This window comes from Phascolarctos cinereus, unplaced genomic scaffold (assembly GCF_003287225.1).
Source record: "Phascolarctos cinereus isolate Bilbo 61053 unplaced genomic scaffold, phaCin_HiC Scaffold_9;HRSCAF=440, whole genome shotgun sequence".
NCBI classification, from domain to species: domain Eukaryota; kingdom Metazoa; phylum Chordata; class Mammalia; order Diprotodontia; family Phascolarctidae; genus Phascolarctos; species Phascolarctos cinereus.
The window spans coordinates 223191336-223214461 of NW_027556402.1; the positions used below are offsets into that span (position 1 = coordinate 223191336).

A 23126-nucleotide genomic window follows, 5' to 3' on the forward strand; every position below is an offset into this window, starting at 1 on the left:
GTCAATAAGATGAAGTGAGGAATAGGAAAGGGAAAGCTCACCATTATCATTGAGGATGTTCTGAACGAGATTATAATTGAGGAGGAGTCTACTAACTAGATTTTAAAAAATACATTTTGATAGACAAATATGTGATTGGATGGCTTGTCTATTAAGTTCATATCTACATGCATATATATCCAAAACAGCCATTTCAGGCATACTATTAGGTGGATGTAGAATTTGATTAAAAGAAGAGCATGGGCTAGATCCCATTTGGATCACCAAAAGACTTTTTATGAAATGTGTTCTATATCCAGTAAATGGACAAGTAGGTGGCTCAGTAGATAAGAGTACAGCCCTGGAGTCAGACACACTCATCTTCCTGAGTTCGAATCTGGTCTCAGATACTAACCAACTGTGTGACCCTGGGCAAGTCACTTAAGCCTGTTTGCCTCCGTTTCCTCATCTGTAAAATGGGCTGGAGAAGGAAATGCTAAACTACTCTAGTATCTCTGCCAAGAAAATCCCAAGAAAATCGGACATGACTGAAAAATGACTGAACAATAAAAATAACACATCCAGTCAATAATTTGCAGAGAGTAAAACAGTTCTACAGGGTGGTTATGAACTACCGACTTTAAGGACATGCTGAATTTTTATGTATTTTATATCAGAGTTCAGGTCTCTAGATTTTGAATACCCTTAACAGAAAGGAGAAAAAGAAGGACTCAGTGGGGATCTCTAGCTATACAATTAGCAGCTGTCTCTGAGGACCCTTATAATGGCCTACTCATCATGATAAACATTTATTAAATGCTTCTTATTTGCTGAGGATTTTGTGAAACGAAAGAAACAAGAATAAAAATGAAACATTTTCTGCACTCAGAAAACTTATGGGGTCCTGGAGTGGAGGAAGTTAGTTAAACACAGCAGTTGATGTAGACAACAAGAATATCTATATCCTGATACTGTTATCAATTGAGGATTTCTTTTTGATTCATATACAGAAGAGACAAATTTAAGATATAAAATAAATATGAACAATTCTTTGACATTTCAATTGAACCAATTAACTGAAGGCATAAACTAGGTTCAGACAATCTAATTAATAGATTTGGGTAGGAATACATGCTTTTGAACTTTGGATAAAAGCAGATGATGAAATGTACTGGCGTTGGCTGAAAGATTAAGCATATGTCCGGACATTGCGTATTTCAGAGGAGGAGGGTATTTCAATAGAAATATGGGAATAACTACTTCAGGAGTAAAGCTTTGGGAATGTGTTGAAAAGCCACTCTTATACCTATAACCAGAGGGTAGGAAGGGGCAGGTTAACTCAGAGGGAGGGTCATACTCATACCTCCTCTTCCTCCCCTGCTCAAACTATGTCACCTGAGAAAATGGAGCAGTAACAAATAAAACTCATAAAGGACAGCCTAGACATGTGGAATTGTCCCTGGTAATGAGAAGAGCTTCCTCAGAGACTGCAAACCCCCAAAATAGATAATGAGACATGATGTAGAGAAATTCTGTGGTATGCAGTCACAAAAAAGAATATTCACAGTGAATAAACCTAATTTTTTGGTATAAAAGAATGTTTTCTCTGGAGTCTGCTTGCCCTGATTTTACCTCTGAGTGCCTTCTTAGCTCAATACACACAAGTACCACTTGTCCCAAAACAACAACAGAAGACATCCTCTCCGGGCATACTCTTGAGCCAAGTGGCATTGCAAGCAGGACAGGGGACTTCGACATAAAGGCGTCATCCAAAACTCTCAAGGATAATCATATTGGCTGATGTGGAAGGTATGAGCCTCCCCATACATAGCAGATAGCTCTGACATTGGCAAGTTTATTAATGCCAGCATCTTCCCATCTGTAAGGCACCTAGTTAAATGTTATCATAGTTAATTCCTTCTCCAGCAGGTGGGATCAGCGGGTGCCCCTTTCCAATAGACAGTGTCTGCACACACCTTCCTCCCCTGATTTTCTGTCTCTGCAGTGTGATACTTTTCTTCCTCACCTGTTCCTTAAATTCCATTCTTTTGTTAAAAAGCAGCACTGTGAGTTTTCTTACATAGACATGCAGAGTGAAATGTTTGTTATATTCGTTTATAGACTGGGAACTGAAATGTGAAGGGGGGAAAACACAGAAAAGATACATTTTTTTAAAATAGCTTTTTTATTATTTGCTATCCATTCAATAAGCCCTCTTTTAAGAGAATCATCGTATTTTAGAAAGTTCAACATAGCAAGGTCGTCAGGTCAAGCTAATCTATCTATTCTATTTTCCCCTACATTATTCACAGTCTCTGTAACAGCTGCTCTCCTGTTATTGCTGCACTATCTCCTGAAAAAAAAAATGATTGTGAGATTCTTTGAAGATGCTATTCAATTCAGTGTTTTCAATCCAAAAAAAGAATATTTGTGAAATGTGCATTTTGGGAACTAGGCACTGAGGATAACGTAAGGATATGCTAGAAAGGGTACCTGTTCTCAAGGAGGGCAGAGGTCAAGAAAACTGTAACACACATACAGATGACATTCACACATGTACATGACACAACTATGATGGAAAATAGGATGTGATCATTGCATGCAACAAATGTGAGCCAAGTGATGTCAAGCAATCAAATTTTAGAGAAGCTAGTCTGTCTAAGACTCTGTGCTGGGCACCATGGGAGCTATCAGGGAACCATATAACATCATTACCTCCGAGGATCTGTTGATACAGTTGAGAAATTAAGAAACTAGAAAATATCTGGTTATTGCCCATAAGGTTAATCTTATCACGTTTATTATAGGTACATTATACTTCATGTGATAATACTGTAAGTTATGTAATATTCTGTTAGTTACATATAGCCAGGCTGCAAAGTGGATCAGCTGTAACAGTCTATGTCTTAGTGTCACTTCAGTCAGAAATGGAAGGTCTTGTAGCATATGGTCCCTAGATGAAGTATGAGCTATGATTTGATTTTTAAATGACGGGGGAAGAAAAGATTGCATTGCAGAAATTTCCTGCCAGCTTGCTGAAGCCAAGGGAGAGAATGTTTTGTCATCAAAGTGCATTGTTTGGGAAGGGAGAGCAACGATGAATAATGAAACCTAGGAGATTCATATCTAGGGTGAAAAATAAGTTTTAATAAAGGGTGGAACAAGTCACAAAACTGGACTTATCCCCTTTATGTTGTGCTCACTAAGGGTCGCCACACATTGGAAATAATTCTGGAAATGGTATCAAAGGACCATCGTTGTTAATTAGAGAAATATAACATAAATAATTATTGATTAGGGAAACCAAATTAAATCAGCCTTGAGATATCATTTTACTCCTATCAGGTTGGCTAAAGTGACTAAAGGGAAAGTAACAAATGTTGGAGGGGATATGGAAAAATTTGGACACCAATTCATTGTTGGTGGAACTGTGAACTGATCCAACCATTTTGGAGAGCAATCTGGAATTGTGCCCAGAGTTATTAAACTGCCTATACCCTTTAACCCAGCAATACCATTGCTAGGTCTATTCCCAGAGATGATTAGAGAAAAAGGAAAAGAACTGATATGTTTTAAAATATTTATAGCAATTCTCTTTGTAGTGGCAAAGAACTGGACCTTTCTGGGATGCCCATCAATGGGGGAAATGGATAAACAAGTTGAGGTTTATGACTGTGATGGAATACCTCTGTAGTGTAAGAAATGATGAGCTTGATGATCTTAGAAAAACTTGGATAGACTTGCACAAAATAATGAAGAGATGAGTGAGCAGAACCAAGAGAATGTTGTATACAGCCACAGCATTATTGTTTTAGGAACGACTTTGAGCAACTAAATCATTTTGACTATTATAAATACCCAGATTAACTACAAAGGACCTATGAAGGAAGACTCTATCTGCATAACTGATAAATAGAAGTATGTCTAGAATGATTTTATCTATATGTGTGTGTATACACACACACATATGTATATGTACCATGGATATCATTATCTAGTGTGTATATAGGGTCTGTGGGGGGTGTTCAAAGAGGAGTAGTACCTCTAGTGTGAGGGCTTGCCAAGACCTTTTCAAGGTTGCTTTTCTACCCAGTGGCCACAACCAGGGAAGCCTTATCAGCAGACAGGCTAAACCAGGTCAAAGGTAAGCAACAGGCCTCCAACCTGTGGGGGGAGATAGGGGAATGTCTAGTTCAAACATGTAAAGGCTTCCCTTGGCTGAATGGGCAGATGAGAGCAATTTGTTCCAAAAGCCATGAAGGCAGCTGAAGCAGGCTCTGCAGAGTGCGTAGAGCTTGGGTGGGCATTGAAGATGCCAATGCCAAGCACTGCATCTTATGCCATTGCTAGTTTTCTTGATTTTTGTCCTGCCATGAGACTTAGAAGAGAGAGTGAGGCTGACAACTTCTCTGCCTCACTTAAATTGAATTCATGTGCAAGTCAAGATATTACTCTTAATGTCATTGGTCCACTTCTAAAACAAAGGATAAAAACCAACAGTATGTATATAAATATATACATATATATTTATACTATATAGGGGTGGATATAGATACATATATACGTATATGTGTATATTATACATACACATATATACATACATATGTGTATATACACATATACCATGTGGGTCTATATCTATTTTATATACGTGTATTTGCTCTCTCACTCAATCAAATGTAAGCTTCTTAAGGATAAGAACTTTTGACTTTTGATTTTACATTCTTCCTCTCTAGCACAGTCCCTGGAATAGTAGATGATTTACAAATGTGTATTGATTGATTGTTTCTCACACAATGTAGAACTACCAACATTATGGGCATACCTAGTTCTGTTCCAGATCACTGCAATAAAGACAACATTGCAATAAAGCAAGTCACACACATTTTTTGGTTTCCTAGTACATATAAAACTGATGTTTATACTATACTGTAGTCTATTAAGTGTGCAATGATATTATGTCTAAAAAATGCACATACCTTAATTAAAATGTACTTTCTTACTAAAAAAGTTCTAACCACCGTTGGAACCTTCAGCAAGGTATAATCTTTTTGATGGAGGAGGTTCTTGCCTCAATGTTGTCTGATCAGGGTAGTGATTGCTGAAGGTTGGGGTGGCTGTGGCAATTTCTAAAAAAAAATGAAGTTTGCCATGTCAATTGACTTTTCCTTTCATGAAAGATTTCTCTGTAGCATGCAATGATTTTTGATAGCATTTTCTACACAGTAGAACTTCTTTCACAATTGAAGTCAATCCTCTCTAACCCTTCTGCTGCTTTATCAACTAAGTCTATGTAATATTCTTCAATATTATTGTGTCTCAAGGGATGAGGAGGCTTGAGGAGAGGGACTGAGATGGGGAAGGCCAATTGCTAAAGCATTCAGAACACTTAAATGTATCATTTAAGTTCACCAGGTTGTATGGGTGTGGTCCGTGGCTCCCCAAAACAATTATACTAGTAACATCAAAAATCACTGATCATAGATCTCCATAACAGATATAATAATAATTGTAATGATGTAAAAGTTTGAAATATTATGAGAGTTACCAAAATGTGACACAGAGACATGATGTGAGCAGATGCTGTTGGAAAAAGTTGTCACCAGATTTGCTTCAGCTAGGGTTGCCCCACACCTTCAATTTGTAAGAAAACACAGTATCTGTGAAGAATAATGAAATGAAGTATGCCTGTAATGAGTTGGCATCCCACTTCTGATACTTTTTAGCTACGTTGTTATGGGGAAGTCCCATAGTCCCTGTGAACCCTAGTTTTGATCTGAATAGCAATGGGAGTGCTAATATTTGTACTGTCTACCTAATGGCATTGTTGTAAGAAAAGAACTCTGTAAGCCTTGAAACACCATGCAAATGGGAGTTCTTATTACCATGTATTTATACTCTTAGTAAAATCTTGCCCTCAGGGAAAGCTTCTGATTATGGTGTTGGTATATGGACTCAAACACATAGATATGAATGTAATGAGCCCGGTTTCCTTCTTCGCCCCTCTTTACATTGAGAACAAGCTATCTTTAAGCAATATATTGTCTATGTAATGGAAACATTTTATGTGCTTACACATATTATAATAATCAGCATTTCCCCCCTTTCTTCTGTCTTTTACTCTCTCCCAACTCCCACACAATTATGAGAAAGAAAATAAAAAGAAAGAGAATAGTTACTTTCCAGCATAAATTCCAGCTCTGCTCTTTTCTCCTCCTATGTACCCATGGAGGAAAGATTAATGTCCTTCTTACTCAGTGCTCTATGCAGGCCCAGGAATCTTGCAGTAAGTGTAACAGGGGGAACGCAAAGGACGCTGTCTTCCTTACTGCCTACCCATGCTGGTCAGGTTCAGATGCAGGGGATTATGTGGTATGGCAAATGTGAATTGACTTTGGCTTGTCATTAAGGAGACAGCTAAGAAGCAGCTATTGCTTTTCTTGGCCAGCTCTTATCACACCCCCAGTTGTGGCCAGGATATACCAGTAATTGGGTCAGTGTTGTCTGAGGTGGGCAGCAGAGAGCCATAAAGTACAGTGAATGTCTTCAAACCTCTACACCTGGGTGTGGTATCTACAGCAGACTGTTCAATTCTCTTAGTCAACCAGTAAATATTTATTGTGACTACTACGTGTTAGGCATTGTACTAAGTGCTTGGGATAGAACTACCAAACAGACAACCTCTGACCTTCAGGATCTTACAGTATAATGGGAAAAGATAATACACAACAGAAAGCGGAAAAGGAGGGACCAAAGGGCAGGATGAAGTCTGGTCCAGTGAGCTTATTTCAATGGGAAATGAAAGAGAAGGCTGGCCTGAGAATCCTCTTTAACATAGGCTTTGGGAGGATTTCTTTGCTCCTTCCTCCAGCCCTACAATAGAAGGCAGAAGTTATTGAAGATACTCAGGATATTACTCAGTCTCACAGAATGATTAGTCTCTTAATAACATATGCAGTTAACCACACATGTTCTCCATTAAAATAATCACTGCTGCAAAACTCTTTGACATGAGGTCCATCTCCCCATTTCTTTTCATCCAGGAAATTTTGGGGGATACTGGGATGTTATGTTTGCTAGAAAATCAAACATTCCTCCAGACAGATTCGATAGGTATTTAAAGCATAGTACAGATGTGATAATATTTATGGCTATCCAAAGGCCAGGACCAAATACAAAGTTCCCATGTTAACATGGAATGACAGAGAGTGATTATTTTAGCATTAAATGATGCAGATCAAAGTCCTGGCTCTGTTATTTGCTTATCTTGACCAAGTCCTTTCACGTTTAGGGACATCATTTCCCTCATCTGTAAAACAGGAATATTCCTTTTTTTTTTAATACTTCCCTGAAAGGGTAAAGAAACTCCTTTAGCTTTTTATTTTTTTCATTTTTTTCTTTACCTTTTTAAAAATATGAAATGTTTTTAGTTAGCTATCCATGGTTAGCCTTGTTTCAACCTAATAACTCTGATATGTCAGTGCAAGAGAAACACATTATGAATTTTCCAGGCTACGTGAGCTCTAGAGCATGACCTAAACTTCATGGAGCAGTTATAAAAAGAGCTTGTTTGGCTGGCTTAATTTTAATTAAAAATATATGACTCTGATAAAGCGTTTAGTTGGTAGCCATGGAGGGAACAGGTATAGTTTTATTCCATTTATTGGATCCAATTTTTAAGAACTTGATGCCTCTTTATTTTCCCCAGGAGTCCCAGTTGAAAGCTCTGAAGGAGACTGTCCAGCTCTGCCTGACGTCTGTTCTGCGCAATCAACCTCCCGCTATGAGTCTAATGCCATCCAAACTAACTGAGAGGAGGCTGCCATCACCCAGTACAAATGACTCAAAAGTTCCAGCTGCTGTGACAAGCAAAAAGGTACATTTTATTCAGGCTTCTAAAAATGACATAAGACAAAGTACTCCTTTGACAGTTTCTCCTGTGAGACCATCAAAGTGGAACCAAGAAGGATTTCAAATTCATTGGGAGATTTAGAAGGATCTAGATGATCATGCCAGCCCTGTTTCTAATGTCGCCAAAGTTACTTTGCAAAAGTTTTAAACCAGCTTTTTTCACCAAGTGACACAGTTCCTCCCTAACATGTTACAAACTCAGTATTTCAGACTAATTGGGTTATGAGCCCAACCAAACTTAATGAAAGGTCAATTATATATATACATATTTTAAAGGAATTCAATTTTGTTACCTGAAGTCGATTTGAATCTTGAAAGCAATTTCTCTTAAGCCATTTTCTCATTATTAGAGTTACATGAATTAGAGATTCAACTTGTAATGGTGGATAGTAGGCTGACCTTGAATCTAGGAAGACATAGCTTCACATCCTAATTCTGACACATGTTGGCTCTGTACCCTAGAGTAAAGCACTTAACCTCTCATGCTTTCAGTGGTGCACTCAGATTCAGCAGCAGAGAAGGTGCCAGTCTGCTTAGGTGGAGGGAGTTTTCTCACCTGAGATTTCCTTATGCCATATTAACCACAGTTCCAGTCCTTGTCCTTAAGAAGTAAGTGTAAAACTAAAGGGTGTAAAACTAAAATAGAGATGAATCCTTGCCATCTACAGAGTGACTTAAAAACTACAAATTAATATTATGTATGTTGTGTTGTATTTTTATTTATTTGTTTTGTTAAACATTCCTCAATTATATTTTAATCTGCTTCCAGAACACTGAGGAGTGTTACTGGTAGCGTGTGGCTAAATAGTGCTCCAATGGTTTTGTTTATACTTAATTTTCTCAGTAAACCATGCTTTTGTTTGCTTTTGTTTGGTTTTTCTTTCCAAAGGGCAAACATGAATCATGGCTCAGCCATTATCTGACTTATCACAAATTCCCAATGTCTCGTATGTAGAATTAATATTAATGAGGTTCTGCTCTAAAAATAAATAATATATTCACCAGAAGATTAATTGCCTGTTTAGGTGGCCAATAGTCATTCATGATAAAGATGATGTATACTAATTAGGATTTCTCTTCTTGTTTGCTATCTTAATCTTTCTTGTTTTCTTGGATGGGTTCAGGTATTGAGATGGTGGTGGATGGAAAAGGGGCTGTTATTTTTGTGAAAGGGAAGTATTTCTTATATCAGGACAAAATATCTAACAGTCATAAACCTCATAGAATGCATTTCTGTTTGTATGCTGGCCAATTATCCTTCTGTGTCCTGAATCCAGCTCTGTTATTTCACTGAGTAATCTGCAAACAGGTTTCTCGGTCAAAAATCGTTTCACAGACAAGTGTTTCCATTTATCTTATCACTCTGTTAGGTGGCATTACATGCTGCAAGTGTAAGAACGGGGAGTGCTGGGGTTTAGGCCAGGCTTTAAAACCAGAAATGGTTTTCCTTGGGTGTGAAAGTGTCTGTTTATTTCTATCAACTTCCCTTCTCTTGGAAAAAGATGCAATCTTCATCCAAATAGCCTATTTCCTGCTAGTGGTAGATGGTGAGCCTTTCTGAACTGCACATTTATTCAAAGAGTTGGGAAGAACTTATAGTGACTTTTGCAGAGGGTCTCTATAGAGTACAGAGATTTTCCAAAGAATGTTCGTGAAATTTCTAATGTAAGAGTACATATCTAATATAAGAGTACATGTAAAGGTTTGCACTGACAGAATGTGAAGTCCTTAAAGGCAGGGATTGGTTCATTTTCATAATTTTGTCCCTAACATCTACTATGCTGCCTGACTCATCAAAGGCACCAAATAAATGCTTATTGAATGAGAGGATGTTAATAAAGTTGTTGTTGTTTAGTCATTTTCAGTCAAGCCTGACTCTTTGTGACCCCTTTTGGGGTTTTCTTGGCAAAGATACTGGAGTGGTTTGCCATTTCCTTCTCCAGCTCATTTTACAGATGAAGAAACTGAGGCAAACAGGGTAGAGTGACTTGCCTGGGGTGGCACAGCTAATAAATGTCTGAGTCCAGATTTGAATTCAGATCTTCCTGACTCCAGGCCCAGCACTTTATTCACTGTGCCACCTAACTGCCCATTCATAATGTATTTAAAGGCATGTTATGAAACTTTTTGCAGAAACATAGAGTTCAAAGGAACCTGAAAGATTAGTGAATTCAAAATGGACCTCACCTAAAACAATCTGTAACATTTTTGGCAAATGGTTATTCAGTCTCCACTTGGAGTCCTCCAGTGATTGAGCACTCAAATATTTCCTCAGGCAGCCCTTTCCAATGTTGGTCAGTACTTGTTCTTTTGAAAATTAATTCAATTCAAGTTATTGACAAATTACAACATATCACAGAATGGTTACCAGGGTAGTAGAGCGACTGAAAACATGTAACAATGTAAGAAACAGATAATGGACCAGTGAAGAGAATTTGGACAGGAGAAGGGAAGATATAAGGGGCACATCTTAGCCACCCCAAGTATTTGAAGGACTGTCACATGGATGTCTTTATACTGGTTTTGCTTGATGTCAATGACCATTGTGCCAAAAACACAGAAGGACAATTTTTAGCTCAACATTAGGGAGATATTCCTGAAAATTATTGTTGTAAAAAAGTAAAGCAGGCTATCTTAAAATATATTGGACTTCCCAACAGAGGATCTCTTCAGGCCTAGTCCAGATAATCACTAATTGGAGAGATTCTAGAAGGGATTCCTAATTAAGTATGGATTAAACTAGATTACCTTTGAGAGCTTTTCTAAACTCTGAGATTCTATGATTCTATTAAGCACCTAATTTATGCAGCAAAAGGTATAACATCCTTTTGCAAAGGCTGTCTACCAAATCCTGATTCTTTTCCCTTATTTCCTTCTCCTCTTGGAATCTCCAACTTCTTTCAAGCCTGAACTCAAGTGAAAGCCAAAACAAGAAACCTTTCCCGATGCCTCAGGTGTTAATGTTCTACATGCCCCAAATTATTATTATTATTATTGTTATTTTGTATTGACTTATCTGCGTCTGTGTTATTTAGTTCCAGTAAGTATCTAGTTTCTTACGGTAGGCACCCACATTGAGTTTGTCTTTGTACTTCCATCATCTGGCATTTTATTTAGCACCCAAAAGTATCTTAATATATACTTAGTGATCTAAATTGAATAGCACTAACTGGGACTAAGCAGTCAAGCAAAATATCAACCATTTATTAAGTGCTTACTGTGTGTCAGGAACTACAAAAAGAAAATATAAAACAGTCCTTGCCTTCTATTAAGGGAGATAATATGTCCAATGTGTATTGATGTGCATGTGTACATATTTGTTCATACATTCAGACAGATATACATGTATTTATAATCTCTATGCACTGTCATATATTGTTAGAGTATATTATTTATATACACATAAATACATTGTATATAGAATTCTACACATAAAATATGCATTATACATACTCACCAACATATATACATTACATATATAGACCAGAGTCTTAGAAAGTAGAAAGCAGGTAAATTTTGTGGAGAATATACTAACAGTAGGGGCAAGGACAGAGGAGAGCTTGGGAACTAAGAAACGGCTTATGCAGAAGGAGATGCTTGAGTCCAGTCTTAATTCCAAGAGACAGATAGGAGGAAGGAGAGTGCTTCTTAGAAGGGAAATGGCCAGGGCAAAGTCATAGAGGAAGGAGATGGTATCATGGGTGAAGACCAGCACGTAAGTCAGGATGGTTAAACAATGTAAGTCAAAGAGGGGAGTAATTTGTAGATAAACTGGAAAAAAATAAAATAGGATCAGGTTGTAAAGAGTTTTTAATGCCCAAAGGAGAAAATTTTTGTGGCCCTAAAGGTAAAAGGAAGTGACTAAATTCCTTGAGTAATTGGATTATGGAAGAAGCCAGTCTGACCTTAAGTATATGCCTTTGACAACTCTGATGAAAAATAGATTGGAAAGGGGAGAGACTTGAGGCCCGATGACTCATTGGGCTATTGAGCCCATTGGACAGGGCCTAAAGTAGGGTGCTTGCTCTCTGATAAGGGGGAGCATTTATGCCATATCATGCAGAATGAATGAGAGGAAAGAGAAAAAAATTACAGTGATTTTGGGAGCCCAAGTGAATGGGAGAAATGAATGAACGGTCATGCTCTCAGCAGTAATGGGTAGCTTGGAAGAAGAATAGGTTGGCCATACCTTACATCAAGATAAGGTCAAAATGGGCAGGTGATTTAGATATAAAGGGTGATACCATAAGTAAATTAGGAAAACAAGGAACAGTTTACCTGTCAGATCTATGGAGAAGGAAGAATTTATGGCCAAACAAGAGATAGAGAATATTATGGAAATGCAAAATGGATAATTTTGATTATATTAAATTGAAAAGTTTTTGTACAAACAAAACCAGTGAAACCAAGATTAGAAGGAAAGCAGAAAGCTGGGGAACAATTTTTACAGCTGGAATTTCTCATAAAGGCCTCCTTTCTCAGATATATGGAAAACCGAACCAAATTTATAAGAAGGCAAGTCATTCCCCAATTGATAAATGGTCAAAGGATATGAACAGGCAGTTTTTAAATGACGAAATTAAAGCTCTCTCTGATCATATGAAAAAATGCGGTAAATAACTATTGATTAGAGAAATGCAAATTAAAACCACTCTGAGGTACCACATCACACCTATCAGATTGGCTAATATGACAGAAAAGGAAAATGATAAATGTTGGAGAATATGTGGGAAAATTAGAATACTAATGCATTGTAGGTGGAGTTGTGAACTGATCCAACCATTCTGGAGAACAATTTGGAACTATGTCCAAAGGGCTATAAAGCTATAGCTTTTGATGCAGCAATACCGCTACTAGGTCTATATCCCTAATAGATTATTAAAAAAAAAAAAAGGTAAAGGACCCACATGTACAAAAATATTTATAGCAGCTGTTTTTGTGGTGACCAAAAATTGGAAATTGAGGGGATGCCCATCAATTGGGGAATGGCTGAACAAGTTGTGGTATATGAATCTGATGGACTACTATTGTGCTATAAGAAATGATGAGCAGGCAGATTTCAGAAAAACCTGGAAAGACTTATGAACTGAGTAACATGAGCAGAACCAGGAGAACATTGTAAACAGAGAGAGCAATATTGTACAATGATCAACTATGATAGACTTAGATCTTCTCAGCAATACAATGATCTAAAACAATTCCAAAAGACTCATGGGGGAAAATGCTATCCACATCCAGAGAAATAAATGTGGGCTCTGAATGCAGATCAAAGCATACTATTTTCACTTTGTTTTGTTCTGTTTTTTTCTTTCTCGTGGTTTTCCCCTTTTGTTCTGATTCTTCTTTCACAACATGACTAGTGTGGAAATACAATTAATGTGATTGTACATGTACAACCCATATCAGATTGCTTGCCATCTTGGGGAGGGGAGAAGGGATGAAGGGAGGGGGGCAAATTTGGAACTCAAAATCTTATAAAAGTGAATGTTGAAAACTATCTTTGCATGTAATTGGGAAAAAAATAAAATACTCTTAAGTGGGGATAAAAGAAGAGTAGAAAAGTTGGTTAGGAAGATATGGAGATAATGAATACTGATACCAGAACGTAAATATTACATATGAAAGAATACGTTTGGGGGAAGAAATAATATAGATAGTGATATAAGAAATATGGAGTGATGATGTTGAATTGGTTTTTATATTCTTAACTCGTTAATCCATGGTGAGAAATGAACAGCCAATGATCAAAGCTGTTTTGTTATTGTTGTTGTTTGTTTGCTTTTGGTTTTTGTCCAAATACTTCTTTGATTCCTGTGCAAGCATTCAGCTCATTATCTCATCCAAGACTTCTTTCTCTTTTCCCCTACTCGTTTCTCTAGCATGGTGAACACAGTACAACATCCAGTAATGCTAGGATGAAACAAGTTGTTTTGGAACATTCTCACTTTAAAATCCATGAAGATATTCATTTCAGAGCTGAGGGGGGAAAAGGTTATATCTTCACCACATGAAAAAAATGGCATGAGGTCATCCAATTAGTCAACTAATGAGGTTTCTGAAACAGATTGCTGTGACACAGTACATTTCATCTCATCCCAAACTGTCTTAACGTGTTTATAAAGCTACTAGTGCATATTCAGGAATCACTTTGCCCTCTGTTCTTACACAGCAAAGCTGAGCTGTGCAAGATGTGCCAGCTGGCCATTGGCGGGGAGAACATTTGCTCCCTTTACTTGTGCTTATCTTTTAACCTACAAATCTCCCCTTCCTCCTTTTAGCTTGTTTAGGTATTTGCCATTCCTCAAAGCTCACTTCCTCTATGACGCCTTTCCTGACTTTTCTAACTCACACTAATCTGTCCTATCACTTACTATGCCTCAGTTCCACATAGTCCATTGTTCAATTATCCTCCAGTTATTTCCTCTTGGGCCCCAACTAGGTTGCAGTCAGAGAAGCTGGGTTGAAATTCTGCCTCTAATAGTTATTATCTGCATGGCCTTAGGGTATTCATATGACTTCTCTGGACTTCATTTTGCTCATTTATAGGATGACGTCCAACTTTTCTCCCCAGCTAAACTGATGGTCCTGTGGTTCTGGCTGAGTCCAAAACCGACTGGAGAGGCTAATAAGATGCTGGTTTGGGCCAATTGTTCTCTCGGCTTCAGCTCATAGAAGTTTTCCCAGTTTCCTTCAAGCTGTCCATTATTCTGTCATTTTGTATGGTACAAGAGCATTTCATTACATGACTACACCCACATTTGTTTAGCCTTTCCGAAGATGAGTGAAGCATGACCCAATAACAGTTCATCTAGAATATGTGTGCGTGCATATGTATGTATACATATGTGTATGTGTAGGTGTATATATGTATATATTCATGTTGCATATATATTATATATGCATTTTATGTATGCTTGTTTGTACGTATGTTTTGCTAGGAGTAGAAGACCCTCAGTGTTTCTGGCCAAAACAGAAACAATTACTCTTTACACTCATTCTGAGCCATTATAATCCAAACGGTGACCTAATGAGGCTTGGGCTGGGGTCTATTGTTGGCCAATCAATGAGAACCAGAGTGATCTGGGTTTAAGACGTGGTCCATAAAAAAGAAATCTAGCCTGTAAACCCCAAGATACCTTACTAGGTTTCAGCAATCAAAATTTATATTCCTTTGGGCAAAGTGCCCTCAGGTAAGGACCCTTCATGTCCATGTGTGGACAGGGAGAGGAAGGAGAAGAGGAGTAGGAGGGAGGGAAGGGAAGGGATGAAGAAAGTAAGTAAGGAAGGAAAGAATGAAGGAAGGAAGGAGGAAGGAAGGAAGGGAGGGAGGGAGGAAGTAAAGAAGGAAGGGAGGGAGGAAGGAAAGAAGGAAGGAAGGGAGGGAGGAAGGAAGGAAGGAAGGAGAGAGGGAGGGAAGGAGGGAAGGAGGGAGGGAGGGAGGAAGGAAGGAAGGGAGGGAGGGAGGGAGGAAGGAAGGAAGGAAGGAAGGAAGGAAGGAAGGAAGGAAGGAAGGAAGGAAGGAAGGAGGGAAGGAAGGAAGGAAGGAAGGAGGGAGGGAGGGAGGGAGGGAAGGAGAGAGGGAGGGAGGGAGGGAGGGAAGGAGGGAGGAAGGGAGGGAGGGAAAGAAAGGAGGGAGGGAGGGAGGAAGGAAGAAGAGAGGGAGGGAGGTGCATTGACCAACTGGAACTGGCTAGTTGGCTCTGCAGTGGGGACACTATTACTTACAGGTTGTTGCCTGTTCTTTGCTCTTGAAGAGGACTATGAGGATTGTGGCGTCAGGAAGGAGATGTCAGGACCATACTTTAAACCCAAATCACTCTGGCTTTCATTGATTGGCCAATGATAGGTCCCAGCCTAAGTCTCACCAGATAATTGTTTGGATTCTATGGCTCAGAGTGAGTGTAAATGTTTTGGTCAGAAATTCTGAGGGTCTTCCCCTCCCAGATTTTTTTTTTGACTAGGTAAAAGAGGCCATTCTTTGTCTCATTTTACCTAGCCTTAATCACTGAATAGGTATTTCCTCAGATAGACTGAGACCTGGGAAAGACCTTAACATAAAAAGACCAAGGCCTCCCAATGCATCTAGGGCCATCTCCAGTCATCCTGATCTGTATCTTGCCATTGGACCCAGATGGCTGCAGAGGATAGAGTGAGGCTGGTGGCTTTGCACAGCCCTTCCTCACTTAAATCCAGTTCACTTGCAAGTCATGGCATCTCCTTCCTGATGTCATCATCCTCTTTGAGAACAAAGGACAAACAACAACAACAGATTTTGCTGGACTTAAAAATCTATGTGAAGTCAAAAGTGTTTAAATGTTAAGCTGCTTTGAATGAAATTATCTAAGACAATGAATTATGATCTTTATCATGATCAAATCCAGATAGAGTATTTTGTCTTCTGTTCTCAGGACTAGATTTGAAGAATAATATTAATAAGCTGGAAACAATTCATAACATTAAAAAAAGTATTGATTTTATGCCATCTCAGCTGATAATCTGAAGGAATTGGGTGTGATTATCTGGGAGAAGCTAAGCAGCATAATGGATAGAGTGCCATGCCTGGAGTCAGGAAAACCTGAGTTCAAATTTGACTTCATATACTTACTGGCTCTGTGGTTTGGACACGTCACTTAACCCTTTTTGCCTCAGTTTCCTCATCTGTAAAATGATCTGGAGAAGGAAATGGCTAACTACTCCAGTACCTTTACCAACAAAACCCCAAATGATGTAATGGACAGTTGGACAGCACTGAAACGGCTGAACAACAATCTTTGTGAAGAAAAGACTTGAGGTGGGGCATGGTAGGTTGGGGAAGGGAGTGATTGCTACCTTTAAGCTCCTAAAGGGCTTGTCATGTATAAAAGACATTATACTTCTTCTTCGTATGCCCAGAGGTCATAACTACGCAAATTTAAGTTTTCTATAGGGAAAACTGAGGAATGTAGTAGATAGAAAGTTGACCTCAAAACTATAAAGGCCTGCTACATCCTGGTTATATTGCCAACAATGATTTAATCCAAAATGATGTGGGCTACTTCAGGAAACAGTAGATTTTTGTCTTCTTTGAGGTTTTCAAGAAAATGCTGCTTGATCCCTAATCCAGTCTGTTGTTCAAAGCAATTTTTTTTCCCTACACAGGTTGAACTTGTTTGCTTCTGAAATCCCTTGCAACTCTTAGCTGTTACATTAAATGATTCCTTGAGGGCAGTGACTGAACCATTTTTGTTGTCTTCATGTCTCCAGAGACTCATACAACACAATGTACCTTTTTGCTGTATGGTCCTTTCAATCATGTTTCCAACTCTCTGTGACCCCATTTGGTGTTTTCTTGGCAAAGATATTGAAGTGGTTTGCCATTTCCTTCTCTAGCACATTTTACAGATGAGGAAACTGAGGCAGACAGCATGAAGTGACTTGCCCAGGATCACCCAGCTAGTAAATGTCTGAAGTCATATTTGAACTCAGGTTTTCCTAACTCTAGGCATGACATTATCCATTGCACCACCTAGTTGCCCTACAATATACCTAGCAATTGCTTAATAAGTGTTTAATAGATTGTACTGAGATATTTCAATCTAATAAGATTCTTTTAAAACTGATGAAATAGCTTGGATGTCATCTTCTTCAACATCATTTAAGAACAGATCTTATGGCATTAAATCTATCATGAATAATTGGACTTGTCATGACTCAAAAATGTGTGGGAATTTCCTGATTTAGCCTTCAGTATTTCCCAATGAATAATCCATGCTTTGTCAATGAAATGAATAGCATATAATTATTGTCTTCCCTGCCCTGTCATATATGACAATAATAATATTTGGGATGTCATTGTGGAAGAGATCACTTTTTTTCAGACAATATCGGAAAAAATCCAATTGTTTCATTAAAATTCATTATATCTAGGTTAATATAATACAGAAAATCCTCTTTTGTATAATAGTATTAAAATATTTTGTTTGGTTTTTTTTTTGTAGCCATAATCTTCATACTGAGTTCTTTCCAATTAGATTATTAAGCTTCTTTAAGAAAGGCACTGTTTGTTTGCTTGTATGTGTGCTCAGTGCTTAGCCAAGTGCCTGGCTAATTCTAATTGTTTTATGAATGTTTTCCTTTTTTGTCTCTGTCTCTTTCCTTCCTCCCTTACTCTCTTCCTTCCTTCCTTCCATCTAAAAATGTCTTATATACATTCCAAACTTCATGATTCAGATAGTCTAATACACTTGAATTCAGAGAGTTCTAGGAATGAGAGGTATGCAACAGCCACCTTTCCCTGTAAATGAAGTATTTGGTTAAAAAAAATATTTAATCAAATATTTGATGAATTATTAAAATATTTACTGAATCCAATATCTATTTAAATGAAAACATCTGTGGACAGTTTCCTGGGCTGACTAATAATAGCAACCATGACTGTCCTTGATAAGAAATCTAACTTGCAGGTAAAACAGGAAAGAAAAGGGAAATACAACAAGGCCTGGGTTACAGGGCAGCGCATGTAGGTTATGGTCACCCCTCTGTCACCAAGTCACTGTGTATTGTAGTCTTTCTACCTTTGAACTTCTGTTTCTTTTTTTTCTTTTTCTTTTTTAGTCAATTGGGGTTAAGTGACTTGCCCAGGGTCACACAGCTAGTGAGTGCTATGTGTCTGAGGCTGGATTTGAACTCAGGTCCTCCTGACTTCAGGGCTGGTGCTTCATCCACTGGGCCACCCAGCTGCCCCTTGAACTTCTGTTTCTTGATCTATCAAATGAAGGTGGTTGACTGGGATCTTCTCTAAGGTCAGCATCAGCTGTAAAACTCTGTGGTTTCTGAACAGGCCTAAGTATTTTGGTCTGTTACACTTATGTGAATTTCATACCTGTCTTCACTAGATGGGTGTTTAATCATCTTTCCTGTTCTATGAGCACCAAGAGCTAACTGATTTTGTAAGTGACTAAGCAAATTTGTTAGAAAGGTTTTCTCTTTCAGTTGTTTTTGGGAGAAAATTAGAGGGAGAGGAAATAAATGTTCCTGTTAATTGGAAAAATAAATCATTATTTTTTTTAATTACAAAATCTTGCCTTGAAACTTGTGAAACACATCGTTAATAAATGACTACTCAGTTTCAAATGGGAGAAACAAAAGTAAGTGGATTTTTATTTTTATTTTTTGCTGTAGAAAACAAGAGATAAAAGAAAACTTTTTCCCCCTCAAGAAAACAAATTATTACAGAATTTAAAATTAGTTTTCCAAGTTTTCTTATAGGTTTAATAGCGATTGACGTTTCAAAACTTACAGCATCCACTGGACAAGCTCAGAGTCTCAAGTGTGTTCTGCAGAAGACTTGAAAAAGAAGTCCATGTGCTGATCTGGTACATCCACACCACCCATGTCAAATAATGAACATGATATCATCTGTTTATTCTTTTCCCCTGAGGATGTTCTTGGCTGAGTGTTACTGCCTTTCTTTCCCTCTAGCCAGGTGCTCATTATTATTTTGTCTGTTTTCTTCTGATGGATGCTAGATCTCTTTGTAGTTCTCTTTTGCCAATTCCAAAGTCGAGTCAAGCGTTTTAAAATAACTGAGCATGTGCCTGTAAAGTCCCATCTTTTGTCTTTTCCTTTAAGTAACAGAAGGGATGGGAAGGGCAAGATGGATAGAGGTGACATAGGCTGGTCAGCTTATTAAAATGTCAACTACGCGAGCATATTTTGAACACAGCAGTCTGCCTTTCTGAGGCAGCTTGCAATCTCCTTCCCATTCTAGCTTCAATGACTATTTCCTTTATGACTCGTCTTAGACTCTCATGATCTTTCTATTTCTCTTTATGGTGTAGTAATTAGGACTCTGTTCTTAGAGCTGGAATTTCTGCATTTCATTCTCATCATGTGACAAGCTTGTGACCATAAGAAGTCACTTACGAGCAGCCAGGTGGTTCAGTGGATAGAACACCAGCCCTGGAGTCAAGAGGACGTAAGTTCAAATCTAGCCTCAGACACTTGACACTTACTAGCTGTGTGACCCCGGGAAAGTCACTTAACTCTGAATGCCTCGCAAAAAAATAAAAATCACTTAATTCTTTTGGGTCTAACTTACCTTATCTATAAAATGGGGACCCGAATACCAAGTTTTTGTACTTTGGAATTTTTTTTTAATTTCATGAAGCTTATAAATTGAGCATATTTGTTTTTAAGGGTTTTTTTTTTCTTTTAGAAAACCAAAAGAGCAGAATTAGTCTTTGAAAAGAAAAGATTTAGAAAGGAAGGAATAGTTTTCTTCAAAAATACTAAAGGCAGCTATGTGGTACAGTGGATAGAGGACTAAACATGGAGTGAGGAAGATCTGGGATCTGGCAAGTCATCTAAATTTTACTGCCTCAATTTCCTTGTCTGTAAAGTGGGAATCATAATAATAACAGCTCCAACCTCCCAAGATTATTGTGAGGATAAAACAAGATAATGTTTGTGAAGTTCTTTGCAAACGTTATAGAAACATATACAGTCAGTCCTCAACTTCTGTGGGGGTAATGTTCCTAGAAAAGAGTACAAAAGTAGAAAATGCAAATAATGATACATTGAACCTCTGGGAAATAAAAAAAAATTGCAGTCTCTTGCAACAGATTGTTGAAAATAGACTTTTCTGCATACAGTTTTTATTCTGATAATGTGAACTTTTTCTTAACCCAATAAATGAAATAACTGATAAATTGCAGGGGAGAGGAGGGGCAACCCTTGGGGGGCAGGGGGCAGCAATGCCAGAAGGATCCCAAGGTGAAAAAGGGAAAAGGGGAATCTGCCATCTCTAATCTCCTTTATATGTCTTTATATATCTCCTCTAATCTTGTTATAGGTTGGATTGACCTAGGCATCTCTGGGGTCCCTTCCAGTCCAAATTCTATGATCAAATTCAATGATTTCCCCACGATCACATTACTGTTGTGGTTGTTCAGTTGTGTCCAACTTTTATTGACTTCATCTGGGGTTTTCTTGGCAGAAATACTGGAGTAGTTTGTCATTTCTGTTCTGGCTTATTTTACAGATAAAGAAACTGAGGCAAACAGGGTTAAGTGACTTGCCCAGGGTCACACAGCTAGTGTCTAAGGTTGGAATTGAACTCAGGGAGATGAGTGTTCCTGACCTTAGTCCTGGTCCTCTATCCACTGTACTACCTAGTTGCTCATCACATAGCCAGTATATAGCAGAGTTGGACTATCACCAAATCCAGTGTCCTTTCTTTTAAATCCCACTCTTGTCTCTGTTCTCTTGGAGATTCTGATTCCTAGACTGAGGTTTGATTTAATGGGTGTTCCCCACTCATGCATGCAGCAAGTGGGACAAGTAGTGCTTCCTCTCATTGATTCACCCCACTGGAAAATCTCCCAATGTTTCTTAGACCTTGCAATATTTACTTGTGCAACATCTCAGCTCCTTGGAATAGTTAAACAAATACATGGATTTAGGTTGGCTAAGGCTTCATACAAAAATCAGCTATGGCAATTAGTAGTATATACTCTAGCTAATTTCTGTTTCTGCCCCGCAGACTAAAGTTTCACTCCCCTGTTTACTCCTTCAATGTACTTGAGCCACAGAGAAAGAATTTAGAAGGTTCACCTCTTAACCATCTATCCTACATATCCTTGCACCCTTACCACTGGGTGTATGTGTATCATGATAAAATCAGTGACTCCTCCCCTTGGATAGGGAAGCCGGCAACTAGTTTTGTAAGAAATCACCACAGTAGCTTCAGCATCATGTGAATCCCAAGCTGTCAGTCAGTCAATGAACATATTAAGCTCTTTGTGCCAGGCACTGTGGTAAACACTGAGGATACAAAGAAAGACAAAAATAAAACAAACTTTTTTTTTTCTTTTCCATAAGGAGCTTGCATTCTAATGCAATTAAAAAGGTAGGTACACAATATTTAGAGAATAGAGGAAAAATTGGTCTTCCTACTTGATTCAAATGGCTGTAGGAATATTCTCTGGGGCATCTAGGTGGTACAGTGGATAGAGCATTGGGACTGGAGTCCAGAAGACCTGAGTTCAAATCCAGCCTCAGATACTTGCTAGCTGTGTGACTCTGGGCAAGTCACTTAATCCTGTTTGCCTCAGTTTCTTCATCCCATGCTGGCTCTCTGGCAAGCATAGAGCCTTATTGCTCTGAAGGATAGGACTGGAATTATCACTTGCCAGGAGCATCCAGTGTCCACAAGAGTTAGAGATGAAGAACATGTGCCCTATCCTAAGCTGGTGAAAAGGGACCACACTCATGACCACTGCCATGGCAATTTCACAATACTTCTACCATGCTTCCCCATTTATTTTTTATTCCTTTTTAGTCTTCCACTCTCCATGGAATGCCCCTGTGCCAAAAGATAAGCCAAACTTTGCTTTACCGGCACTAAAGCCAACTAGATAGTGATGCCCAGTGGAAACTGTATCCCAGCCAGCATATCACTTATGTCAGGCTTTGTCTGTAGAAATCACTATTTTCTTCGTATTTTTTCAAGTTAAAAAAAGAGTCTGAACTAAAACAATATCTGTGGGATTTGATGTACAGAAGAATAGGCCATTCTGTGACAATAGGCCCTAAGGAAGATGAGGCTTTAAAAAAAATACAGCACTTTACTTGTTTTATTGGTTTAATACTAGAATATAATACATCTCCTAAATTAAGTATTAATACAATCTTATAGCATGACAGTACCCAACAGTTCTGACAATGTATTTCACTTCAGGGATTATAATAGCGAATGCCATGAAGAGAGAGAAGATTGAAAGGCCTGGCGAATGGAAAACAATTCAGAGCAGAGGCGCAGATAAGAGAGCAATGAAATTGTATTCTTAAACACTGAATTCCATTTCCCCTCGAAGGTAATTAGTATTCTCTACCTAGCTTTGACTCCTTTTCTAGCGCACTTGGTTGCAGGCACTTGCTCGGTTGCAGTTTGCATTAATAAAGGCCATGGCTGAAGTGTCTGCCTAATTGGACAAGCATGGATTGTTCATCCTGTCAAACTGTAAAAACCCCTCAAGTCCTGTGACCTAGTGGGCAAGGACAGCACCATCTGGAAGCCTGGAGAAACCCATAGGTAATGGTTGACTTGCTCCCCGCATCAAAAGGTTTGTGGAAAGTTAGTCTGATCTCTCCCTATCTCCTACTAAACTATTTAACTAGTAAGTCATTTCCTAAAATTCTGGACGAAGGTGACCTGGAACCTTTTCAAACACGGTGCAATAAAAAAAGTGTGTTGG

The 23126-nt window shown here is 38.4% G+C and overlaps 1 protein-coding gene across 1 annotated transcript in view; it reads left to right on the top strand.

The window, feature by feature from the left end:
• LUZP2 (leucine zipper protein 2) overlaps positions 1–23126 on the top strand; it is a 714257-nt gene that overhangs the window by 581989 nt on the left and 109142 nt on the right. The window contains exon 9 of the mRNA XM_078148101.1: positions 7688–7855. Within this exon, the coding sequence (XP_078004227.1) occupies positions 7688–7855 (168 nt within the window). The remainder of the gene's footprint in view (positions 1–7687; positions 7856–23126) is intronic.